The sequence below is a fragment of the Dendrobates tinctorius genome, unplaced genomic scaffold (assembly GCF_039654945.1).
Source record: "Dendrobates tinctorius isolate UK_male_01 unplaced genomic scaffold, ASM3965494v1 ptg000028l, whole genome shotgun sequence".
In the NCBI taxonomy this organism is placed as follows: Eukaryota; Metazoa; Chordata; class Amphibia; order Anura; family Dendrobatidae; genus Dendrobates; species Dendrobates tinctorius.
The window spans coordinates 63,733,425-63,760,792 of NW_027361696.1; the positions used below are offsets into that span (position 1 = coordinate 63,733,425).

The following is a 27,368-nucleotide window of genomic DNA, read 5'->3' on the forward strand; positions in this document are numbered from 1 at the left end:
CTGGAGGCGGTGTATCCAGGTTCACGGGTGTTATAGAAATTCGCCCTGCTGGAGGTGGTGTATCCAGTCACACAGGACATTACATTGTGTGTGTGTATGAGGTGTACGGAGTGGAGATGTGTAAGGAGCGGAACCGCTTGTGTACGAGGTGCACGGAGCGGAGCCATGTGTGTACGAGGTGTACGGAGTGGAGCAGTGTGTGTACGAGGTGTATGAAACAGAGCACTGTGTGTACATGATATGTCCTGCACCAGGAGGCTCAGGTGGGCATTACAATGGGAGCCGGGCTGCTGTAGTATCTTTATAGAATCTTTCTTTCTCTCTCTGTTCTTTCTCTCTCTGCTTTTTCTCTCTCTCTGTTCTCTTTCTTTCCCCGTTCTTTCTCTCTGTTCTTTCTTTTTTCCCCCCTTTCTTTCTTTCTCTCTGTTCTTTATTTCTTTGCCCTTTTCCTTTTTCATTCCCTCTCTGTTCTTTCCCCTTTCTTTTTTTCTATCTCTCTGTTCTTTTTTTCTGTCCCCTTTCTCTCTGTTCTTTCTTTCTCTCTCTCTCTGTTTCTTTCTTTCCCCTCTTTCTTTCTCTCTGTTCTTTCTTTCTTTCCCCTCTTTCTTTTTCTTTTCTTTCTCTCTGTTCTTTCTTTCCCCTCTTTCATTTTTTCTCTCTGTTCTTTTTTTCTGTCTCCTCTTTCTTTCTCTGCTCTCTTTCTTTCTCTCTGTTCTTTCTTTCCCCTCTTTTTCTTTTTCTTTGCTCTCTCTTTCTTTCCCCTTTATTTCTTTGTTTCTATCTTTATCTCTCTGTTCTTTCTTTCCCCTCTTTCTTTCCCTCTCTGTTCTTTTTTACTTTCTCTCTCATTTCTCCGTTTTCTTTTTTCTCTCTGCTCTTTCTTTCCCTTCTTTCTTGCTTTTTCTCTGTTCTTTCTTTCCCTTCTTTCTTTCTCTCTCTGTTCTTTCTTTCCCCTTTCTTTTTTCTCTCTCTATGTTCTTTTTTCTGTCCCCTCTTTCTTTCTCTTTGTTTCCCTTCTTTCTTTCTCTTTCTCTGTTCTCTTTCCTTCCCCTCTTTCTTTTTCTTTCTATCCCCTCTCTTTCTCTTCTCGCTCTTTCTTTCCTCTCTTTGTTTGTTTCTGTATTCCTCTCTGTTCTTTCTTTCCCCTCTTTCTTTCCCTCTCTGTTCTTTCCTTACTTTCTCTCTCTCCTTTCTTTCTCTGTTTTCTTTTTTTCTCTGTTTTCTTTCTTTCCCCTTTCTTTCTCTCTCACTCTCTGTTTTCTTTCTTTCCCATCTTTCTTTTCTCTCTCTGTTCTTTTTTCTGTTCCCTCTTACTTTTTCTCTGTTTTCTTTCTTTCTCTCTGTTTCTTTCGTTCCCCTTTCTTTCTCTTTCTCTGCTCTTTTTCTTTCCCCTCTTTATTTCTTTGTTTCTTTCTTTCTCTCTCTGTTTTCTTTCTTTCTCTCCTTTCTTTCTCTGTTTTCTTTTTCTCCCTCTCTGTTCTTTCTTTTCCTCAGTACCAGTCAGTGTGCCAACAGTACCAGCCACTGTGCCCATAATGCCAGCCACTGTGCCCTCAGTACCAGTCAGTGTGATCAGCAGTGCTAAATGGGTGGGACTCTGGACATTGTTAAATGTAAAGTGGGCACTTATTGTTATAGGGGAACTCGGGTAACTGTGACTGTCAAAGGGGCACACACAGGCCATTATTACTTTCTAGGGGGCAAAATATGGGCACTGTTTTCTAGGGCACTTGCACCCGAGTTCACTATATTGTAGAGGGTTGCTTTAGAATTTAAAGAGCACAGAGAACCACCCAGCAGGTGCAGTAATAGGGATGCATACGGCAGCAGCGGCTCAGCATTGGGGTATCAGTAGGATGAGGGGTTTGCGCAGGTTTGGGATAGATGGTGATGGGACTGGAATATGAGAAGTGAAACATATCTTTCTTGTATTCTCTGCAGCCGAGTCCTGGCTGGAGAATTGTCATTGTCGGTCTGGGCCAGATGGAAAAGACGTGAAAAGTGAACAATTCCAACAGAAAGAACGTTGGCGGACACTATCTGTAACTCTGCTGTAATCACTTATATGTTCTGTAGGACTGGTATCTACCACTGACCATATGGCGGTAATATCTATATTGGTCTTTATATAGAGATTATTTTCAGTAACATCGTAGTCATCTGCTGAGGTTCTCCTCCACTATTAGGGTGCGTCACTGAGTTGTAATCAAGTTACCTGGGTAGGGGCCCACTCAGAAGTTTTGCCCCCCTAAATCAAAACCCTAGCTACGCCACTGATCCCTACTGTTTAGCGATGATGTTCGCGAGGTGGAATCATAACCTCGGAGTGGTGTTCTCCTTTCTAGTCCGTTGTCTTCCTCTTATCAGACAGGGATTGTCATTACCGATGTGGCAGCTTGTTCTGCTCCAACATTAGTACACTGGCTCGTTGCTTGAGTATTTCTTAATTTATAATGTATGGAGCACTCAGGTTACAGCTGGATGGTCACAATCTGTGTCAGCACAAATCTGTCCTCCTCATTGTGTGTGGGCCTTCTTGTTCTTCCAGTCACCTGGGATGCCCCACCAGAAACGAAGAAATAAAACACAGCTTCAGGGATGAAGATCTGACATTCAGGATGTAAAATATTAATACTCGCGTACCTATGAGAGCAACGAGGGTCTTATCATAATCTGTGGAGGATGCAAGGCAGGGCAATTTTATTTTTTTCCACCACCAGGAGCTAGCAGTCCCGGCCTATGATCTATAAAGCATGATAGAACAAAATTTCACCTGCACCATGGTTTCTGTATTTTTTTTCTCAACTCGTGGTTTCGTAGAAAATACAAATCTATTTATAAATGATTTTACCCATCATTGTGTCACGTGAAAGGAAACACGTGCTGTACATTATAGGAAAAAAATCACCAATGCAAATGAAAAATGGCCAGATCCAACGTAAATATGTGCCATTTATAGTAGTGGTGTCTTCTCATGCGGTAGTGGGGGTCTAAGGGTCCTGTAAACACAAAGCCCTGTGTTAACATTACAACGAAAGGTGAATAGTTGGTACTTGATAAAATGATAAAAAGACTAATAAAAAGTCCCCATGACGTAGCAAAGTTAAGATGATAAAACTTAAAAGTCAACTGAAAAATAGAGAAATTAGAAAATTTGGACTTATCTGATCATAGTCCTCTACTTCAGGGTAGATGTGACTTGTATGATCTCATTTACACCTTCACTCAAATGTAGGTACAAATCATGTGTCCAGTTCTCTAGTAATCCACACCGCATTCACCTAGTTTCAGGTGCCTCCCCGTCTTGCCTATCACAAAAAAATAAAGAAGGGGGACACGTCGTCTCAATAGTGAAGCTCTGTTTAAATTTGTTTATCATTCTAAAGCTTTTATTATACTCACAGGATAAAAACTTGGTACAACAAACATAAAATCAAGGCGAGGTCAGCTACCTGACTCAGAGTTTCGCTGTTAAGGCTTCTTCTACGCGTTTGATCTCCACTAACTGATTTCTGTTTAAATAGTTCAAAACACCAATCTGCATATAAATACCAGTCTTGTCAAGAGCTTGTTGCTCAAAAATTTTACACATAAAATAGTGGTGAGGTCAGTTGTCCAACTCAGAGTTTCGCCGGTAAAGCTTCTTCTAAGGGCTTGACCTCCACTAACTTATTTCTGTTTAAATACTGTAGTTCAAAACACCAATTTCCATATAAATACCTATCTGTTATAAAAATTTCACTATCACTTTTTTTGTGGTAAACTACTTTCCACGGAGTTTCAATAGAGGAATGATGTGTGCGAAGAGGCACCTGAAACTAGATGTCATGGGTCATAATGCAACACCATGGTAAATCATTACATTCAATTTTGCAATGTGTCGCTGCCATTTTAGTGTCACATGACATAGGTCACCGTGTAGCCATAATTCCTCCTTGAAATGTATCACTAAATTAACAACTGTGTGGGGAGAGGAGGGTCCTGGACCCCTCGATCTCCATGTGCCTATCTGCATGGCATTGGCTTGGAAGAGATTGAATGCAGAATTATTGTTTCTCAGATGATCAAAAAGTCACGGTCTCTTGGAGTACTATCAATACATCTTTCAGCATGTGTGCACATCTGTGGTATGAATCTATGGTATTCAACTCATTTTATGAAGCAATATAGGATATCAGATTAATAACTCTAATACAGTCTTGTCTGCATCAAGGATGGCCACTGGTAGATCTCAAAATCTGACACTGCTCCCACTCATACCAGCAAACAACTCAATAAGACTCTCCATGATTGGCTGGATTGTTTTCTTACATGTTGCTGTCCAAACTGGAGGTTTCTATTGTCTAGACGAAAATTAGATAGCCATATGTAACGTGGCACGGGTATGTAATGTGGCACGGTAGCTGGTTGGGTGTGTGGACTTGTGCTGTGAGGGCGTTACACCCGTGCATGCTACATGTAACTGATGTTGCTGGTTTGCCAGGACCAGTTGTTTCACAGTTCAATGTGGGAGACCACCATTCAAAAATAAAACTTTTTACTGAATGGTAACTTGGTAGGGAATATATACAAGAGTTAGCGGGTACACAGTCTTTTAAATGTTTCCTCACAACTCAAGGCATTTTCCACAGTTTCCTTCCTTTCTTTCTCTATTGGTCTCTATTGCCACTGTTTCCCACTACTTCTCCACACCCCAGCTTAAACACTACAGTCCTGCTTAGTGGTTTATTTGTCCCTCGGTTTTGCGGCCTCTTATCCCTTCAAGGTGCCAGTATAGCCAGTAATGCTGGCGCTCTGGAATTCACGTCCAGGACACTTTACTCGTCCCAGATTCTAAGTCCTGTTTAGGCCCGTTACCTTCCAGAGTTATAAGCTTGGTGCCTTGTGACTAGTCGTCCTCTCCCAGGACCCGTCTCCGGAAGGCAACAGTCTCTTACTCACTTCTACTCCGGATCTCACTATCACTTTTACTTCGGTCTCCTCTCACTTAGGGACACCCAGAGTGCAGCGCGTTGGACCTTTAGGTCCAACTGGCCCTAACTGACTCTTGGACCGGAAATTGACACTTTCACTTTAATATTCACTCATTAGAAGTTTATACTTTTACATGTCTGGAAGCTTAGCCGAATGTTGTTCCTTCCCAGAAGAGCTGAACAGCGAAGGTCATGACCAATCTTTATTGAAACCCTCCGCTCATGCTCTAGTTTGCTAGGTATCCATGACTCGCGCAAGCGCAGATAAAATCTTTGAAGCAAGATGAATGAATAGTTTTATCAGTGATTCCAGAGATGAAGGAATCGAGTGAACTTACAGTGTGTTTCAATGGAGGTTACCAAAGGATGTGTCTTTTGTCGGCTGAGAAGACTTTTTTAACAAGGGGACGCAGAACTTCTAATGAGTGTATATTAGTAGTTGGCTATTTTCTCGATTCCAACACATTTTTAAAGATCATACATAAAGCGTCCACCCCTTTAAGAACCTGTCCGCTTGGCGACACTACATCTCCTGTCTGCCACCCTCCTTCCCTTCTCTCCCCTGTACAACGTGTAAATGTTTAATTCATGTACAGCGTGTGCCTGAAGCTCCATCTCAGCTTGGTGACACCAGATCCTTAGTGACAGACCCTCCTGCTCTCTGCAGACATCTCAATCCCAGATTCCGTAACCGCGGGGTGAGAGATTTGCACAGCACTGAAGGCACCCATCACTTGCCTTGATGTACGTACGTACCTTACCAAACTCTGATACAGGAAAAAGGATATCCATTACGCCATCATGACAGACATGCCTCCCAATCATTACGCTCCCGGCACGCCAGGCTCACTTCTTCTGTCCCTACCGTCTTCCATAGTTCTATTTCTGCAGAATATCCACACAGCGTGGAGTGGACAAGTCAACAAATTTTGGTGCTTGCTATGGGCCCCCTTTCTTCTATATCTTCTACGTGTCTCAACCATAGGATCTCATGGAGCTTTATCATTGAGAGCAACTTTTTTTGCAATTTGATACAACAATCGCCAAACTTCCTATTGACTTTTAATAAAGGGGTATTCCATCTACCTCTCTATGGGATAGGTGATAAATTCTAGATCTACGTGGCTCCGGCTGCTTATATGTCCATTTAGTTTACAAATATTTTTTCCAACCAAAAAATATAGATAGAGATATAGGAGGGAATTCGCAAAGTATTTTAATGCTTTTGAATTATATCAGATATGTCTCAGAATATTATAAAAAAAATTTCCCTTTTCTACTTAAAATATCAGTAAATACCATAATCGTGACATTTTGAAATTTATAGTTTTGACTTGTTTTAATTGAGGGGGCACTATTGCAATGTAATCTATGAAACATATGTGACAAGGCAGTGGTGAAAAATGGTATTGCATGTTACAAACCAAATGTTTGTGCTTCCATACTTATTTGCAGATGACTGAGAATCCAATGAATATCACTTTGCATATTTTCTAACCCAGTGGATCCCCAGCAAGGGTTGTCTGTATTTTTTTACAGTCCCTTTTGATTAGAAGTGTTTTGGGGAACTACATTTGTCACAATTAGTCTTGCTCCTGAGGCCACTAGTCAATTTAAAGGGGTTGACCAAGACTTTAACATTGATGGCTTATTCTTAGGATATGTCATCTATGTTTGATCGGTGGTGCTGTGACACCCAACACCCCCGCCGATCAGCTGTTATCGGTGTCAGCATTGGAGCTTCTCACTTACGTAACTGTCGCACCCCCACTGATCAGACATTGATGACATATCCTAAGGATAGGCCATCGATGTTAAAGTCTCGGATAACCCCTTTTTAAAATTATGGGGTACCTAGCAGCAACTATTTAATTTTCCATGAGCTCCTCCGCAGAAAATAGTAAAGGGGTATTCCCAAAATCATGAAGTAATCATAAAGTCTCATGTTTTCTATACTTAAAAAATCAATCACGTTCTCTGAAGAACCCCATGATCCACCAATTAAATCTCAGAATTGTAAATACTAATGAACACTGGTCACCGAGTAGATCACAGTCAACTTTCAAAACGATCAACGATGGTGACTTCATCCATATGAATAAAAATTGCTCAAGTTGAGCTCTATCTATTTCTATCAGAAAGCAGACAGGACAGAAGACAGCAGAGTGAGGGGCCTGCAGCACTGAGGAGGAAAAGGGCACTGCTGGGAAATATATACTGCTCAAAGAAATAAAGGGAACACAAACAGCCTGTTGCAAATGGAATAGTGTTGCTTTTATTTTTTTGAGCAGTATAGTTTTAGCAGATAAGAGAAGGGCCGCCCATTCATCTCTATGAAGAGGGGCAGAAAGGGATTTAAAAAAGACACAAAGGTACCAGAAGGAAGCATTAATTGTAAGAAAAATTATTCATGCTGATTCTGTGCTTTGTAAAAAAAAAATGCTACCAATGTGTGAATATTCCCTACGAAATACATGGTACCCAGGGGCGTAACTACCACGATCGCAGAGGTCGGCCACTGAGCCCGGGCTCAGCGGATCAGAAGCCCGGCAGGTCAGAGGCACGCCGACACCGGCAAAAGTTAAAATCTGTTGCCGTGCAGGATTAACAGCCGCTGGCCAATCACAGGCCGGCAGCTGACTTCACCGACGTATGACGGCAGCAGTGAGATCGGGCAGCTATTGTTGTGCAGGGGAAGCGCCATTCTGCCATAATCCCGCTATACAGACAGCCAGAAACAATGTATCACAGTGCGGCGCATCCGCCGCATGTCACGCAAAAAGTACCATCGCCACGCATCGCACAGACTGGTACATATCCAAAATGCACAGAGCAGAGTGCTCCAACGGATGTACAAAGCAGAGCACACACACCGGCTTGCATCCACTGGTCGGCCCTTCTTCACACACAGGTTAAATATTGTACATATACGTTACTAGCTGAAGAGCCTGGCGCTGCCCGGGCTTAGTAACTAAATGTGGTTAGTTATAGCAAATTATAATTATCCTCCATCCCATAGTCCCGTGCCCATATACCCATCATACATATCCACGATCCCATAGGCCCGTGCCCATATACCCATCATACAGTACATATCCTCCATCCCATAGTCGAGTGCCCATATACCCATCACACATCCTCCATCCCATAGTCCCATGCCCACACATCCTCCATCCCATAGTCCCATGCCCATATTCCCATCATACATATTCGCCATCCCATAGTCCCGTGCCCATATACCCGTCATACATATCCTCCATCCCATATTCCAGTGCCCATATACCAATCATACATATCCGCCATCCCATAGTCCCGTGCCCATATACCCGTCATACATATCCTCCATCCCATATTCCAGTGCCCATATACCAATCACACATTCTCCATCCCATAGTCAACCATTATGACATCATAATGAGCAGCGGGGCTTGCAACCTATGATGACAGCGTCGCCATGGCAACCATTATGACATCATAATGAGGGGCGGGGCTTGATACACAAACACTTTTTCCCCCATTATGTAGATAGGGGCAAAATTGTTTGGTGAATTGGAACGCACGGGGTTAAAATTTCACCTCACAACATAGCCTAGGACACTCTCCGGGTCCAGACGTGTGACTGTGCCAAATTTTTTGGCTGTGGCTGTAGCTGCGACGGTGCGGATGCCAATCCCGGACATACACACATACATACACACATACATACATACACACACTTTGAGCTTTATATATTAGATTTGCAGGACTTGTATCGTGTGTGCGGCATACACAGGTCCACGATACATACAGTTGTGGCCAAAAGCATTGACACCCCTGCAATTCTGTCAGATAATACTCGGTTTCTTTCTGAAAATGATTGCAAACAAATTCTTTGGTATTATTATCTTCATTTAATTTGTCTTTGGTACCTATTGAAATCAAGTATTTGAACACAAATACAGCCTGCAATGGTCCTCGGTCTACTGAACCACCGCACGACCTGCTCTACCCTCTCCTACTGTATCCTCACCCATCCCTGTAGACTGTGAGCCCTCGCGGGCAGGGTCCTCTCTCCTTATGTACTTGTGTGTCCCTTGTCTTACACGTTTATTATACTTGTCTATATTTCCCCTTTTCACATGTAAAGCGCCATGGAATAAATGGCGCTATATAAATGCATAATAATAATAATAATATTTGAACACAGGTTAAATCCATCGACCCTTTTTAGAAGGAAAAATTCAGTTTATAACTCATTAATAACTGTAGACACCCAAGCAATCTAGGTCTGTAGATTTTAGAGAATACCTGGTGTTACGCCCATTAAAAAAAAATTAAAAGATAAATACATGATAGAACATAGCAAACGTAGCATTTAGCAAGACTAAATGCTTCCTTAAGAAGTTGCTGCCATCTATTGGTAGAAATATGCACAGAGATATCATTTCAAACTGCTCTCATGTCACACTCAGATTTCTTTAGCTGGAGGAATGATTGCGGTCACTGGTGATTTTCTTTTTTGGGGGGACTAAGAAGGTATCACCTCTGTAGGGTAAGGCCGAGTTCACACAAGCATATTTCATCGTCCTTATATGGGCCGCGATGCCCAGACTGACCATTGGTCTCCCTACCTGAACATATAGCCTTACAGACATATATGAGGCTGTAAGTTTGGATTGTTAGACCCGTAGTCTGGGCATTGCGATCTGTGTACGGATCGTGAAAGATTCTCCTATGAACCCGGCCTAAGTGAGAGTAAAACCTAATTGTTGCTTTGAATTAACCAAAAATAAGTTTCAAGTTGGGCAAAGTAGGACAAAAACTAATTATTAAAAGGAATTTGCTCACTTTAGAGACATAGAGCATAATGCGCATCCTGGCTTAGCTTTTATCGCAAGTCTAAGAGAGCCGCTGTACTCATTCTCTGCACAATTGACAGTCGCCTTGGGTTAAAAGAAGTGGGATCCCCTTTAGCTAAAAAAAAAAAAAAAAAAGAGCCACCTAGAGCTCAGCTTTGAGGCATCAGTGTTTCTTTCATTCTACTGAGGTGATAAAGTGCTTGATGCCCATGCACAAATGCCCGGTGCTTGTTCTCTATAAATATTCCTTTGCATTATGTTAATTTTTAGATTTCCACTTCCTTCGCCATATCCAGGGAAAACATGAAGTCACTGTCCCGGAAAGAAGTTTTCAGCATGGGAAGTTTTAGTGGCATTTGTGTATGCTGTACAATGTTTACCCCCAGGGCACAGCATACTGAATAGAAATGGCTGCCAGATCTCCGGTCCTTGTAGGCCCAGTAAGGCAGGACCGCTCGCCCTCCCTCTCCAGCCCTGACATGAAGCTGGCAGATGTATTGAGCGTGACAGAGTGTCCTGATCCCCCCAGGACCCCTTCACACATGAGTCAATCTGCTTTGCATTTTTAATTGACGCCGTCCACGGTACAAAGGAATCTACTTATCTCTGTACGCCCCCGTGAGCATCCGGCTGCGGTGAGCAAGGGTGACAGCCTAGACAACGCCAACCCTCCCTTCTCCCATCTCTTTACTCTCATTGTGTCCCTTCGAGTTATGGCTACTTACTGCCTCTCTCCCTGGCACTTCATTGCCCCTGAAGCCTATCGTTATATTGCTGGGGATATGAGAGAGGATGTTCTGCACTTGCATACTTTATGTTGGCAAATGAGATTGTCAGCCTTGTGGGACAGAACCTCTTCGCTTTAGATTCAGATGCTGCTTCCTTCAAATCCACGATAATTTACTTGCAATGTTTCACTCTAATTATCCATTTGCATTGATAAGGTCTTTTAAAACTTTTTGCCTTGCTCACTATTGAGTATGGAAACACAATATTTTTTTAGCATCCTACTTTAGGACCCCCCATAGAGATTGGCTACAAAAAGCATCCCCCGTGGCTTGCTTATTCTAACGATAAAGGATTACCCAAGGTCAACCCCCTTGACTTCCCACTGATGAACGAGTATACTCGGTGCTCGGGTTTTCCCGAGCATGCTTGGGTGATCTCTGAGTATTTTGTTGTGCTCGGAGATATAGTGTTTGTCGAGGAAGCAGCTGCATGATTTGCGGATGCTAGTGGGTCACCCTCCCAGGGCTGTGGGGTACTCGGTACCGGGCCCATCTCTCAGAGAGGGGAATGTCACAGCAGCGGTGACCCGGTCCGTGGCCCTGGGCGCCCATGTAAAAGGGGTGGAATAAAGTTTATGAGTGAATGATTTGTGACGCCACCTGTGGTGTTCGGCAATGAAGATGTTAAGCCGACTCTGTGGACAGATCCTCTGGGACAGATGGTGGGGTGCAGCAATGATGGTGTAGCCCTCCACAGGCAGGGCTGTAGTCTCAGGGCAGAGTAGATGAAGAGGATAGGTGTTGAGGAAGAGGGTGTAGTGTTTGGCACAGAGATGTAGCAGTGCTGGAGAGTTTGCAGGAAGAAGGCAAGGACACAACAGGGTGCAGTTTCTTTACCTTTACTTTGTAAGTGCAGTCCAGGGTCCAGATTACAGATGGCACAGGAGCTGATTAGCCTGGAAGCAACTCAGGAATCTCTCTATGCAGATAGGTTGTGTAGTCTCCTTCCTAGCGCTTACTTGAGGTACATGCAGTACTGTGTTACACTGAAGTTCCTCCTTCTTGTTCCCTCTCAGATCTACCTCGTATGGCAAACAGCTGTAGCCTTCTATCTCTTCTTTTGGCTCATCCGTTGATGTGGTGCCTCCAAGTCTTAGGTGAGAATAGAGCATTTACAGCTCCCTATTCCTCTGGTTTCTGTTGCAGGACTTTCAGTATCCATACAACCGCGGAGACCAGGCTCCAGATCATGCGCTCCAGCTGGGAACGAGCTCTCAACTCTGCTCCATCCCCCAGCTTCTCTCTCTACGTCTACACACTTCGCCCTCCTCACAGAACTGACTAATTTCCCCTCCTGGCCCCCAGAGAGAAGCTCTTCCCCTTAGTATTGGTTCAGAGCTCCCTCTGCTGGCCTGGAGTGGGAACTGTATTGTATGTAGAGATTAACTGCTAGAGAGACCCTTCATTGCTTCCAAGCCTAACATCACCCTCCCTGGAGGAAGGCAATGCCACTGTGGCGACCAGACTCCTGGGGGCGCCACATTCCCCCCTAGTGCAAATCAGTACTCCTGGACTGATAAAAAAATATGAACATATAAACAAATAAACAATTATAAATGTACAAGATTTAGGGAAAAAAAAATGAAAAATACAAAAACCAAAAGCTCCAAAAATAGTCCTATGACGATTAGTCCATGGTCCATTCCTGGGCAAATGGTGAACTATATACAAGGGGTTCTTAGAGTCTCTGTAGGCACAAAACTTAAAACGTTACATATATACATGTACAGGTTAACATTTACATTATTTGCATAACTTATTTAGATGCGAAACCTGAGGGGTGGTATGCCTTGAGTACTACGGACAGACCTACGTAGCTCTGGTGTGGGTAAACTGGGTAGTAGCAGTCTACGGACTCACCATGGGTATGACAGATTCACCACTGGCAAGGCGAGGATTCTCTGGCTCCACTGCTGGTGTGGCATCTGCTACCTGAACTTCCTGATTTTCAGAGTTCTCTTGAGTCACTTCTTGTACTACCAGTTGGGGAAAGGTCAAAACTGGCACCACTATGGCATTATTCGCTCTAGTCCAATTTACAGGGAATTCTCCAAGTACAGTGCTGACCTTTTCTTCTTCCTCTATGGGTTGGATGTTGTTTTGCTCTTCCATTCTTTCTTTTAACTGGTCAGGGCACAATTTCAAATGATCCCTTGATACTGTTGCTGAGGTTTCTCCCCCATCCTTACTGATAAGGCACACCTTGGTGTTATCGAAGATTGATGGTAAGATGGTGTAGGGTTCAGCTTCCCATTGGTCATCCAGTTTATGCATCCTCCTTTTCCTTTTTAGGACTTGTTCTCCTGTTGACAAGGGAACTGCAGGTGCATGGTGATTGTAGTGCCTTTCTTGCTTTTGTCTTGCCTGAGGTAGACTCTTTTCTACACACTCTTGTACTCTTCGATACTGTTGCTGCCTCTCTGTGTCCCAGTCAGCATCTGGTGATGTTACCTCAGGTGTAAGGACTCCCATATCCAAATCAATAGGCAGCTTACCAGGCCTCGCTCTCATTAGGTAGGCTGGAGTGCAGTTGGTGGAATTTACAGGAATGTGGTTGTAAAGGTCTACCAGATCTGGCAACTTTTCTGGCCACAGATTCCTCTCTTCCAAAGGCAAGGTCTTCAGTAGATCGATCACCACCTGGTTCATCTTTTCACACATGCCATTGGTCTGTGGATGGTACGGTGTTGTCCTGATCTTCTTGCAACCGTACAAGTTACAGAATTCCTGGAACACTTCTGCCTCAAAAGCTTTACCTTGGTCTGTAAGCACTTGCTCGGGGTATCCGTGTGGTCGACAAAAGTGCTGTTGGAAGGCTCTGGCTGCTGTCCTGGCTGTTTGATCCTCGACAGGCACAACTACCAAGAATCTTGAGTAGTGGTCAACGATGGTAAGAGAATAAATGTAGCCTGAACGGCTTGGGACCAGCTTCACATGGTCCAGGGCGACCAACTCGAGTGGTTGTTTGGTTATTATTGGCTGCAAAGGAGCTCGCTGGCTGTTACGGTCCTTCCTGCGCAGGTTACATTGTCCACACTCCCGGCACCAATTTTCAATGGCTTTCCTCATACCAGCCCAGTAGAATCTCTCTCGGAGCAAGACCTCCAACTTCTTCCAACCGAAGTGTCCAGCTCCATTGTGGTATGCTTCCAAGACCATTGATGCTTCCCTCTTTGGGACTACCACTTGCCAAACCAACTCATGAGTGCGGGAATTGATACTCCTCCGACACAGCTTTCCTTCATAGATGAACAGCCGGCCTCTTTCCTTCCACAACTGCTGGGTTTCTTCAGGAGCATTCGACTCTGGGCATGCGTCAGCTTGTGACAGTAGCTCCTTCACCAGGCAGACTGCGGGGTCGCTATCCTGGGTTTCTGCCCAGTCATGATGAGGCAATGGGTTTAGGGTGGCCTCTTTCAAGACAGACCGTCTGTTTCTCACTCCTTGGGCACGTTGGGCCGCAATTGGCCGGTGGAAGGCAGGTAACTCTATTTCTTCAAGTGCCTCAGGGTCTTCTCCTGCATCTGGCAGATTGGGCATTCTGGACAGCGCATCAGCATTGGCATTCTTGTGCCCTGCTCGGTACTTGATGGTGAATTCATAGTTAGACAGCCGAGCCATCCATCGCTGCTCCAGTGCACCTAGTTTTGCAGTTTCCAAGTGAGTCAACGGGTTGTTGTCCGTGAAGATGGTAAACTTGGCTGAAGCTAGGTAATGCTTGAATCGTTCAGTCACAGCCCAGACTATGGCGAGGAACTCCAATTTGAAGGAACAGTAGTTGTCAGGGTTCCTTTTCAGTGGGACGAAGCTTCCTGCTGGCGTAGGAGATCACTCTTTCCTTGCCATTCTGTATCTGTGACAGTACTGCTCCAAGTCCCACGTTGCTGGCATCAGTATACAACACAAAGGGTTGGTCATAATCTGGGTAGGCCAGAACTTCATCTCCTGTGAGAGCCATCTTCAGTCGAGTGAAGAACCTCTCCAGCTCCTCATTCCATTCGAATGTAGGACTCTGCTTTCTGGCCTTCTTGGGCTGACCCACCAGAAGATTTTGCATAGGCGTGGCTATTTCAGTGAAGCCTTTGACGAACCTTCGGTAGTAGCCTACCAACCCGAGGAATTGACGTACCTCATGGAGGTTGCTGGGCTTCTGCCAGTCTTGGATGACAGTGACTTTGTCTGGATCCGGTGCTACACCTTCTGCACTCACTACATGACCGAGGTACTGTAAAATAATGAGATCATCAAGGTACAACAGGACTGTCTCGAAGTTCTTGTGCCCAAGACAGCATTCCATTAGCCGTTGGAATGTCCCTGGAGCAGTGCAGAGCCCGAATGGCATGTAGTTGAACTCGCAGAGTCCCATTGGTGTGGTAAACGCTGTTTTCATCTTGTCTGCCTCTGCCACGGGAACCTGCCAATACCCACTAGTGAGATCTAAGGTGGAAAAATAGTTAGCAGTTTTAAGTGCAGCTAATGACTCCTCAATTCTGAGTAATGGGTAGGCATCTTTATGTGTAATGCTGTTAATTTTTCTGTAATCAACACACATTCTCATGGTACCATCCTTCTTTTTCACAAAGACTATTGGAGCTGCCCACGGGCTACAACTGTCTCTGATCACCCCAGCCTCCTTCACTTCCCGCAACATACCTTTGGCACACTGGTATTCTGTTGGGGGTATAGGCCGGTACCTTTCTTTTATGGGTGGATGATCTCCAGTGGGGATATGGTGTTGAACCCCTTTTGCCTTCCCAAAATCTAGAGGGTGTTTACTGAATACCCGCTCATACTCCTGAGTCACACGGTAAACCCCATTCTTTTAGTATGAAGGGGTGGAGTCAGTTCCCACCTGCAGTTGCTGGCACCATTCCTCCAGCTGCTTTACAGAGCGATTGTCATCCACCTGGTCGGATGAGACCAAGGGCTCTGCTGCCCGTATTGCGTTGTTACTGACAGTAAGCAGCTTAGCAACTGTGGCATACCGAGGTATTGTGGCCTCCTCTTCCCCACAATTCAAGAGGTGTACAGGTACCCTCCCTTTACAGACATCAACTACCCCTCTGGCTGTCAGGACAGTGGGCCTACTATCAGAGTACACTGGTTCTACCATTGCCTGGTAATCTTTTCCTCTGAGGCCTATGGCTACCCGACACCAAATCAACATTTCACATCTGGGGGGTATCGCAATGGGGAAAGAATCACTCACTCTGACGCTGCCAATTTCTCCGCCAGACAGTTCTACCTGCTGTCTTTGCATCAGGGCTCTGATCTCCTTCTGCAGGACTCGTTGTTCACTGGAACCAGCAGTCTCAGCCACCTGTTGCAACAAGACAATAACCTCGGAAAGACAATTTTCAGTCACATTGGTACCAAGAGTCATCATTGGGTTACATTCTCGTCGATCAATATCCACAACTATCAGACCTTGAGATTTTAACACTACTCGCCCCACTTTAATGGTAATCTCTATACATCCTACTTGCGGTAAAGACTAACCATTACTGGCAACTACTGTGAGTTCATCACTTGGGCTGCGGGTAAGTTCAGAGTCAGCCCAATACCGCTTGTAAAGGATATAGGGCATAGTTGTCACCTGGGAGCCAGTGTCCAGCAAAGCGTTCATGGGGATACCGTCAATCACCACTGGGAGGACCGGTCGCCCTCCAACATACTTGGCTCACCAGTTCTTTGGGCCTTGTGGTCCTACTCCTGGGGGTTGGCCCTCTGCCCCAGGGGTTGCTCATTTAAATGACAGAATCTTGCGATGTGACCTGCCTTGTGGCAGTGACGACACATGGGGCGTCCGTCCTGGTCATAGCGATCGTTGTTCCTTCCTCGGAGTGGCGGGATCCTCTTCTTCTTTAGCCACGGGACATCCTCTGGACTGGAGGCGAGCTGGATCTTCTCCTTGGAGGATACCTGCAGGGACTGCACGGTTTTAGCAAGTGCAGCCATACCCTTGGTCAACTCCTGGACCTGAAGACGCAGTTCTGCAGATGGATTTTTGTCCAGAGTCTGTGCATCAGCCTCCACAGGGATGGAAGGGAAAGATGTTGCTTCCTGGTGGTATGTAATCGCTGGGCACCTAAGGGGCGCTGGACGGCTGACATTTGGTTCATGCAGCACCCGGATAGCCCTGTCTATGAAATCAGCAAAGTCTAGGTCAGGGTTTTGTAGGGCTATGATGCGCAGCTGTGCTCTGTGGGTGCTGGATAGGAGTCCCTCAATGAATTGCTCCTTTAACAGTCCGTCTCCATCTTTCACACTGTCTGGGTCAATCTGCTTGATGGCTCGCAGCGCCTCCTGCAGGTTAAGAGCATAGTCCCATATACTGTCCTGCGCTTTCTGCTTACACCCAAGAATCTCATCTTGATTTCAGCTGCAGTGCGGGTGTCAAAAGTGCTTCTTAGCTTAGCCAGAATCTTTTTAACAGTCTCCTTATCAGTGTCCTGTCAGGCTTTTACCTCTCTTTGCGCTGCACCAGTTAGCTACCCAATAAGGATGTTCACCTTCTGGCTTTCAGAGGATACACCTCAAACAAACTGCACAGTCTCTCTTTGAAGTCACTCAGGGTATGTGACTCCCCTGAATACTGTGGTAGCCATGCTGCTCCCGGTATGTAAGGCATAGACAGCGGCATTAATAATAATAATAATAAATTTTATTTTTATAGTGCCGACATATTCCGCAGCACTTTACATTTCAGAGGGGATTTGTACAGACAATAGACATTACAGCATAACAATAATCACATACAGTAGATTATAACAAATACCAAGAGGAATGAGGGCCCTGCTCGCAAGCTTACAGTCTATGAGGAAAGAGGTAGACACGAAAGGTGGGTGGTAACAGTTGCCCTGATTGTATGGACCAGCCATAATGTTAAGTGTGTGACAGTACAGACACAGAGGGCTAATGGATGCATAAAGCATGTGGGAACATGATGCGGGAAATCTGGTTATGGTAAAACTTTTGGCTGTGCCACACAGGGATAGATTAGGTTAATGTGTTGAGGCGATAGGCCAGTCTGAATAAATGTGTTTTCAGGGCACGCTTAAAATTGTGGGGATTGGGGACTAATCGTATTGACCTGGGAAGTGCATTCCAAAGAATTAGCGCGGCACGTGTAAAGTCTTGGAGTGGGAGGTTCTGACTATTGAGGATACTAACCTCAGGTCATCAGCAGAACGGAGGGCGCGGGTAGGGTGGTATACTGAAAGAAGGGAGGAGATGTAGGGTGGTGCTGAGCCATGGAGGGCTTTGTGGGTGAGGGTAATAAGTTTATACTGAATTCTGGAGTGGATGGGTAGCCAGTGTAATGACTGGCACAAGGTAGAGGCATCGGTGTAACGATTGGTGAGGAATATGATCCTGGCTGCAGCATTCAAGACAGATTGGAGAGGGGAGAGTTTGGTAAGAGGGAGACCGATTAGAAGAGAGTTACAATAGTCGAGACGAGAATGAATAAGAGAAACAGTAAGAGTTTTTGCAGAGTCAAAAGTAAGAAAAGGTCGAATTCTAGAAATGTTTTTGAGGTGCAGATGACAAGAGCGAGCCAGTGATCGAATGTGGGGGGCAAAGGAAAGCTCGGAATCAAGTATGACCCCAAGACAGCGGGCCTGTTGCTGGGGAGTAATAGTGGAGCCACACACAGAAATAGCAATGTCGGGTATAGGTACATTAGTAGACGGAGGAAACACCAGGAGTTCAGTTTTTGACAGGTTCAGTTTCAGATATAGTGAGGACATGATATTAGACACAGCGTTTAGACAATCGTCGGTGTTTTCTAGAAAGACTGGCGTGATGTCAGGAGAAGAAGCGTATAATTGGGTGTCATCAGCATAGAGATGGTACTGGAACCCAAATCTACTGATTGTTTGACCAATAGGGGCAGTGTACAAGGAGAAGAGGAGGGGGCCTAGAACCGATCCTTGGGGGACCCCAACAGTAAGGGGAAGGTGAGAGGAGGAGGAACCGGCAAAAGATACAGTAAAGGCGCGGTCAGAGAGATAGGAGGAGAACCAGGAGAGAACGGTGTCCTTGAGGCCAGTGGAATGGAGCATAGTGAGGAGGAGCTGATGATCCACAGTGTCGAATGCTGCAGAGAGATCCAAGAGAATTAGCATGGAGTAATGACCATTTGATTTAGCTGTTAGCAGATCATTAGAGACTTTAGTGAGGGCAGTTTCAGTGGAGTGTAAAGAGCGGAAACCGGATTGGAGAGGGTCGAGAACAGAGTTTTCTGAGAGATAGCGGATAAGACGGCAGTGGACCAGGCGTTCCAGGAGTTTAGAGATGAAGGGAAGATTAGAGACAGGTCTATAGTTAGCGGCACAGTTTTGGTCGAGGGATGGTTTTTTAAGTAATGGATGTATGATGGCATGCTTAAATGAGGAGGGAAAAATACCAGAAGAGAGAGAGAGGTTAAATATTTTAGTTAGGTGAGGGGTGACAGCAGGGGAAAGGGACTGGAGGAGATGTGACGGAAATGGGTCACTGGTGCAAGTAGTTGGGCGAGAAGATGCAAGGAGCCTGCTTTCTTCTTCTGTGACTGGTTCAAAATCAGAGAGTGAGCTAGATGCAGTGGGGGAGGGAGGACAGTGCGTGGTATGAGGTGATTGGGAGATAATTTCCTGTCGGCATTATGGGGACTGCGGCGGTGGGTGCTATTGGAGCCGCAGCTGCGTTGGGCCCTGCATCTTGCGGCGCTGAGGGGTTAGCGGGGGCGTCCGCCGCTGCATCGGCGCGTGTCTCCGACATTCTCTTCCCCCCTAGTTAACGTTAGCCAGGTCCCGAGGTTGAGCAGGCTTAGGGTGGTTTCACATTAGCGTTTCAGGGTGCATCGACGGCCTGTGCACGGCCGCCGCTAAGCCCCGCCCCTGCCGCACCTCCTCCGGTAGCTCCGCCTGCCGGTGCATGACGCTGCATGTGTCCTGCGTCCCCTATCTTTATCACCGCAGTATGCGTTTGGCGGCGCATGCATCCATTTGACGGTGCGCTGAGCGCAACCAAATTGCAACAGGTTGTGTTTGCCGCTGGTTGGCGCACCGTCAAAAGGACACATGCGCCGCCAAACGCATACTGTGCATGGCCTGCATCCCCAGTGATAAAGATAGGGGACGCAGGACGCATGCAGTGTCATGTGCCAGTAGGCGGTGCTACTGAAGGAGGCGTGGCAGGGCGGGGCTTAGCGGCGGCCGTGCGCAGGCCATCGATGCGCCCTGAAACGCTAATGTGAAACCACCCTTACCGGATGCAGCTTTGCAGGCTGGATGATCGGGGCTCCAGGCCTCTGCTCCTCCCACCTCTCGCGCGCTGGCCTCTTCCGGCGCGGCACTTCACTTCTTCGCGCTCTTCGGCTGGCTCCGCCCACGACGGCCCACCTCTTTGGGTTCCTGCGCGCGCCAAGCAGCGGGATAATGGTGGCACTTTCACCAACTGTCTATAGCACACAACACAGTCTCTGGCACACAGGACCCGGGGACACCGGGCTCCGTAAATCCTGTTCGTGACACCAAAATGGGTCGCCCTCCCAGGGCTGTGGGTTACTCGGTACCGGGCCGGTCTCTCAGAGGGGAATGTCACAGCAGCGTTGACCCGGTCCGTGGCTCTGGGCGCCCATGTAAAAGGGGTAGAGTGGTGGAATAAAGTTTATGAGTGAATGATTCGCGACGGCACCTGTGGTGTTCGGCAATGAACATGTTAAGCCGACGCTGCGGACAGATCCTCTGGGACAGATGGTGGGGTGCAGCAATGATGGTGTAGCCCTCCACAGGCAGGGCTGTAGTCCCAGGGCAGAGTAGATGAAGAGGATAGATGTTGAGGAAGAGGGTGTAGTGTTTGGCACAGAGATGTAGCAGTGCTGGAGAGTTTGCAGGAAGAAGGCAAGGACACAACAGGGTGCAGTTTCTTTACCTTTACTTTAAGTGCAGTCCAGGGTCCAGATTACAGATGGAACAGGAGCTGATTAGCCTGGAAGCAACTCAGGAATCTCTCTATACAGATAGGTTGTGTAGTCTCCTTCCTAGCGCTTACTTGAGGTACATGCAGTACTGTGTTACACTGAAGTTCCTCCTTCTTGTTCCCTCTCAGATCTACCTCATAAGGCAGACAGCTGTAGCCTTCTATCTCTTCTCTTGGCTCACCCGTTGCTGTTGTGCCTCCGAGTGTTCGGTGGGAATAGAGCATTTACAGCATCCTATTCCTCTGGTTTCTGTTGCAGGACCTTCAGTATCCATACAACCTCGAGACCAGGCTCCAGATCATGCGCTTCAGCTGGGAACGAGCTCTCAACTCTTCGCAGTCCCCCAGCTTCTCTCTCTACGTCTACGGACTTCGCCCTCCTCAAAGAACGGACTAATTTCCCCTCCTGGCATCCAGAGAGAAGCTCTTCCCCTTAGTATTGGTTCAGAGCTCCCTCTGCTGGCCTGGAGTGGGAACTGTATTGTATGTAGAGATTAACTGCTAGAGAGACCCTTCATTGCTTCCAAGCCTGACATCACCCTCCCTGGAGGAAGGCAATGCCACTGTGGCGACCATACTCCTGAGGGCGCCACATTAGACATGCTGAATACATGTGGGGATTGCCTGTTTGATAGGAATTTCGCACATGTATTTAGGCTGTCTAGCAGCCACAAATCCTGCAGCTGTGTCGACAAACACTAAATCTCCGAGCACTCCAAAATACTTAGAGATCACCCAAGCATGCTCAGAAAAACCCAAGCAACGAGTATACTCGCTACTACTTCCCACTGTGATTACTATCCATGATCTATTAATGATCTAACGCAGTGTTATGTACAAGTATTTACGGCTTTAAGACACCCATACACACCTGACCAACGTCGCCTAGACCTGCCAATATGAACTGTATCAGCCAACAGTGTAATTTCTATGGGGGCCGCCCGACTGTCCCCCAATAGGTAACGTCAGGGTAGGTAGGAATATGGCTGTCAGAGATGTTTGGCAACTTCTCTCTCGAAGAGAGAGGCCCAGAAGAAACATAGATATTTTTGCATCTCCTGTTCTGCCAACACCTCCAAGGCAGTGGTCCTGAAAGTTATCAAACCAGCTTGACACCTCTTGGCAGAAACATACCACCAAGGAAGAAACCTAGAAACTTACCCTGCTATCCGACCACACCAATCCAATAAAATCAAAGCATCCTCCACTCCAACCAGAATACCTAACAACAATATATCAGTCTTAATATCATGGAAGTGTACTCCATCCCTCTATAAAAGATCATTATCTCTTTCCAGCATTCAATGGAGCACCACCACACTCCCAATGGACCGAACAAAACGCAAAATCCAGGCATGCGGCAATCTCCGTGCCCATACAATCGTGGAAAGAGCACTTAATTCTCTCTAAAATATCGTAGCCACCATCTAGACCGTAGTAAAACACAACGGTCAAACAATTGACAGTCTGTAAATTTACCCAAAACAACTATCCTGAGGGATATTAACTCTTCTTATTTTACCAGCCCAGGATCATTACCCCCACCATGAATAATGAGGATGACTGGACCTCTGTATTCCCTCTTAACTTTCATGACCACAGGTAAGAGTTGTACCACTGTAACGCCAATGAACATCAGCTGCTGAAAAACCCATTGGACGCTGATGTGCCCAAAATTCTTCCCAATGAAATTAAGAATGCCCCACGATCAACAGAGCATCTGGAAAATTAATATACACTCATGGTAACTGCAAATGTGGGTGAACATAATACATATCACTGTCCAAGTGTCATCTACCAAAAGGCTTGACACGATCCACACTGACACCCAAAGAATCTGATTTAGTCACTGCTCCAATCCGGTATTAATGTGTCCCGAATTCTGCAAGCTTTAAAAATTGCTTCAAATTGAAGACAAGTAAGTGGGGACCAATTTGCATCACAGGATGTTTCTTTTCCTTCTTCAAACTCCATAAAACCTGGAAAATCTCCCACAAACCCCACATTTTTCTGCTCACTCACCATTACAGTTTAACATTGCGCACACTGCATGTGTACTAAGTAGTCAAGTGTAAACTCCAAATGCCTATTGTTACTATCTATAAAGATGCTACTGGATAATTCATCAAATATTCCCAAAATTTGAAAAATTGTGCATCCAGCTCAGGGCAGGATGCCTTGCTTCATGCCTTTCCAAAAACAGCCCCAAAACGAACATCTACATCAGTAAAAAGTTGTAATTGTACATTCAATTCTTCTAACTCTTGATGCAAAGTTCTTCCATGCAATAAAGCTTTCTAAACCAAAAGATCCTGCCTCATGCTACAATTAACTTTGGTAAAATTATCCGGTCATGAAATCTCCCTGGTTGCCAGCGAAAAGCGCCTAGAGAACACAACATGCAAACCCTAATAAATGAATACTGCAACTGTCTCAATGTCAATTTTTTAACAAGAACGACCTGATCTATTATAGATAGTAAATTAGCCACTTTTTCTTCTGGCACTGTGCATGATGTGGCAGTGACCCAGCAAAGTTCAAAGCAAAGTCTCTTTAATGTTCAGCACATTAATGTTTCATTTGCACAAGGAAAGACTAGAAGCAATGGGATGAAACTGAATGGGAGGAGACACAGATTAGATATTAGAAAAAACTTTTTGACAGTTAGAGTGATCAATGAGTGGAACAGGCTGCCACGAGAAGTGGTGAGTTCTCCTTCAATGGAAGTCTTCAAACAGAGGCTGGACAGACATCTGACTGGGATGATTTAGCGAATCCTGCTTTGAGCAGGGGGTTGGACCAGATGGCCCAGGAGGTCCCTTCCAACTCTACGATTCTATGATTCTATGATTCTATGATTCTATACTCACAAATCAGAAAGTAAATATGAACCTCCAGATCGCAGCCGGGAAACAAGACAGTCCACCTCCGGATCGCAGCCGGGAACAAGACAGTCCACCTCGAGACCAGTTACCGTGGGCGACTGCACCACCGTATACGCTGAGGGGTGCAAGGCCTTTTGGCTCTGCTTGGCCCTGTGTTGCTTCACACAGGTGGTGCTCTGCAGAGCCTTCTGCTCTGCACACTTGCAAGATCAAAATGACACACCCAACACTCTGCTTCAGGGGTTTTTACAAGGAAACTGTGGCCGTAGGCCACATGGAAGACCCAGCCGGGAAGGAAACGGACTGCCCCACTACTATCCTGTAGTACGTTTCAAAAATAATAGCCCAGAGCAGGTATTCTTAAATCTGCCTTGGACAAATAGCTTGCCCAAGACCATCACTTTTATTTTGCATTGAAATCACAGCTATGCTTGTGATTGCAATGTACTCCCACAGCCTCAATACGCCTCTGTGCGCATCCTGGGGGGAACACATAGCGACCCTCGCATATGACACCGGTCACTCCTCACATACCCCCTCCTCTGTTCAAACTTGTGGGTTTAAACACTTGCCACCACACAGGGGGTCTGTGACAGAGCATCTGCATGTCCCTGTGACTTCCACACCCGATGCTCCACTGAGAAACCAATTTTTTGTAAGGACTGGAACCATCAGGTGCCTCACTAATTCCTCTCCTTTACATTTCTCCTCCACACTTTGTAACGTGACCAACCTCCCCGTTCACCATTGCAGAAGACAGGCCCACTTTCCTGACTCCCATAGCTTAAGTACTGTGCTTCTGGCCCTCAGTACAGTTTCCTCAGTACCCTTACCCAGGGCTCGGTGACTATGTCATGCTGGATCACCAAGGTCCACCCAGGCAGCTCCGAGAACACATTCATACTCCGTGCCTCTAGTCTCTGCTGATCAGCGAGAGCTCCATTTTAACCTGACCCCCGACTCTGTCCTTGGCTGGTGCCAGAACGTTCCCCATTGGTACGATCGGAGTCTGCATGGGACCCTGGAGCTGAGCTGTCCCAATCTTACCAGGGGACATTCCCAGCTCGGGGATCGATGGGGTCTCCTCAATCTCTCCTGCTATTACCTCTAGGGGAAACCTATCGGGGTTACACTCTGTCCCAAGGTTGGCGACCTCTATGGCAGGTATCTCTGGCTCGGGATCTTCGAGCTCTGTACCCGGAACAACATTTACCTTGGGAGGGCTAACCTTGGTCTCCCACAGGGACCAGAATAGGAACAAGTCTCTTCCCTACACAGTCCCATATGGCTGGGTCTTCACCACTCCCAGCACATGTTTGATGTCTCCACATGGTGTGGAAAAAATAACCTCCGCGGTCGCGTACTCCCAGAGTTCCCCATGTATACCCATCACCTCCACTTTCCGTCTTTTGGGGTTGTCCCTGGCAACAAGGGACCCTGTAGTGGTGGTAAAGACTGGCTGGGTACACATAGACACAAGGCCAGTATACCCACAGTCTATGGGTCCAGATATCAGGGGGCAGTTGGCAGCCACATGTCCGGGCCCTTGGCACTGCCCAACACTTAATCGCTGCGGCACAACTAGACCTTGGGGCCACTTTAGGGGAAACGGGACTTTTGTCACTCTCACTTCGGGCTACCCCCTCATCATGGGCTCGGCTCTGGTTAGCCTCAAGAGAGGTTTGTGCACCTTTCCCAGGCTCCTGGGCTAACGAGGCCCAAGGTGACAGCCGAAGTAGAGCCGTGTCCCGCACAAAGTCCTGAGTGTCTGTTTACCGCTCAACCAGTCCAACCAGCTGGTCCAGCGGGCCCGGATCCCCTTGACCCACCCAACGCTGTATGGCTGCTGGCAGAGCTCTCACCAGCTGGCCGACCACCACCCTCTCTACTATCTGGGCCGGGGGTTAAGGTCTCAGGCTGAAGCCATATCTTTATTAGCTGCAACAAGTCATAGGCCTGGGACCTGACGGGACGAGACTCTGGAAAGGACTAGTGTACACCCGCTGAGCCCGCACATACATATTAACCCCCAATCGGGCAGGGATCTCACCTCTCAGCTTCTCATAGTCGAGGCTATCTTCCCAACTGAGGTCCACGTAGGAACCGTAGGCCACATGGAAAACCCAACCGGGAAGGAAACGGACTGCATCACTACCATCCTGTAGTACGTTTCAAAAATAAAAGTCCAGAACAGGTTTTCTTAAATCTGCCTTGGACAAATAGCTTGCCCAAGACCAACACTTACTTTTATTTTGCATTGCAATCACAGCTATGCCTGTGATTGCAATGCACTCCCACGGCCTAAATACGCCTCTGAGTGTATCCTGGGGGGACACATAGCGACCCTCGCATATAACACTGGTCAACTGCCTCACACAACCTAACATCTATCTCCTTGGCGACAATTTCGATACATAAGAAGGACAGTCTAGTAACAGGACCCTCCGACTTGCCCTCAGCTACGGAAATCTGAAACCTGGACCTTAATATCATCGAGATAGTGGATTACAGAAAGCAGTCATCCAAACAGCAATGGGATCAAATAGTAATGAACAAAAAGAGAACTCAATGTTCGACTTCGAAATCAGGGTCCCCCATAGCAAACAGCTTCACCAAAGGAAGCGTATGAAGCAGCAAAGCCAAGAGGAGATATCCTCAAATTTGGCAAAGGGGCTCCTGAAATGGGTCTGCCATCCTGCCCCGCTCAACCTCATTTGCAACCATTTTCTCGTGCAGTCTCCAAGTTATCAGATACCGATTTCACATTTTCAGACAGTAACAAAATGGCAGAATGCTCGTATGTATTGAACATGATGCTGCATCTCGTATAGGCTAACAGGCACTCTCCCAAGCTGGGCTCTTCTGCAAAAGCAAAAATCATTCAGATAGAGATCAAGGTGTTGACTTGTCTCCATATTCCACAATCTCAATCCAATCTGATCCATCATTGGTGGGATATTCTGGAAAAATAAGTCTGATCCACGGAGAACACATTCAGAGATCTTGTGGAGTCCATGCCTTGGTTGTTTAGAGCTGATTTGGTTACACGTAAGGGAACTACACAATGTAAGGTCTTGATGTTATGGCTGAGCAGGGTATATCTTTAAGGCTCACAAGGTCAGTAAACATGGCAGTTTTGAACAGTCTGTGTGGCCAATAGTCTTATGTGTTCATGTCTCGGTGTAGGATGCATGGGGCATAAAGCGCTCGGCTCAGTTTGTAGCCTTGGGATACATATAACCTTAATCCAGTTCTGCACATAATTTCCTTTGTTTTCTTTACATAAGTTTCCTCACACCAGCAACATCATTTTCTATTAGATTACATCAGTGACAGGCTCTTCATTTTGCTAATTGTGGTTTCCAAGCGAATGCCTCTGCCTGACACCCGGAATCTTTGCATCGACTCCTCTCCCAGATACTGAGTGAATGAAACGCACAGAGCCAAGTTTATAGGGATCAACACAAAACTTTTGTATAATGTTTCAAAGAAGTTTCTCTATCCTAGACAACTATGGTAGGTTATAGTTGTAGTGACTCGGAATGGAGAAAGGAGGAAGCAATTCTCCAAATAAATGGAGGTCCCAGAGGTGAAGCCTCAATCTATTAACCTTAGACTTTAAATTTTAGTAAGGGTAAGACTCAATGTCTGAAAGATTGAAGTCAACATACTGCAATGAAATCTAATGCTCAATGATCTACAATGACTTTTTGCTAAACGAGGGGCAGGGGATCTCTAAACTTCCAATAAGTGGGAGTCACAGTGGTGCAACCCACATCTTTCAGATATTATGCCCACTTGTTGACCTACTAAAGTGTCTGCCTTACTGGCATCTAATTGTGATTATTGAAACCAAAGCCCCTCATACACATTAGACTAATGTCGGATGAACCTGCCAATACTGATCATTGGGAGAGA

The 27,368-nt window shown here is 46.2% G+C and overlaps 1 protein-coding gene across 1 annotated transcript in view; it reads right to left on the reverse strand.

The window, feature by feature from the left end:
• Nucleotides 1–694: 694 nt before the first annotated feature.
• NOSIP (nitric oxide synthase interacting protein) overlaps nucleotides 695–27,368 on the reverse strand; it is a 111,864-nt gene continuing 85,190 nt past the window's right edge. The window contains exon 9 of the mRNA XM_073570836.1: nucleotides 695–3,308. Coding sequence (XP_073426937.1) covers nucleotides 3,288–3,308 — 21 coding nt within the window. The 3' untranslated portion in view covers nucleotides 695–3,287. The remainder of the gene's footprint in view (nucleotides 3,309–27,368) is intronic.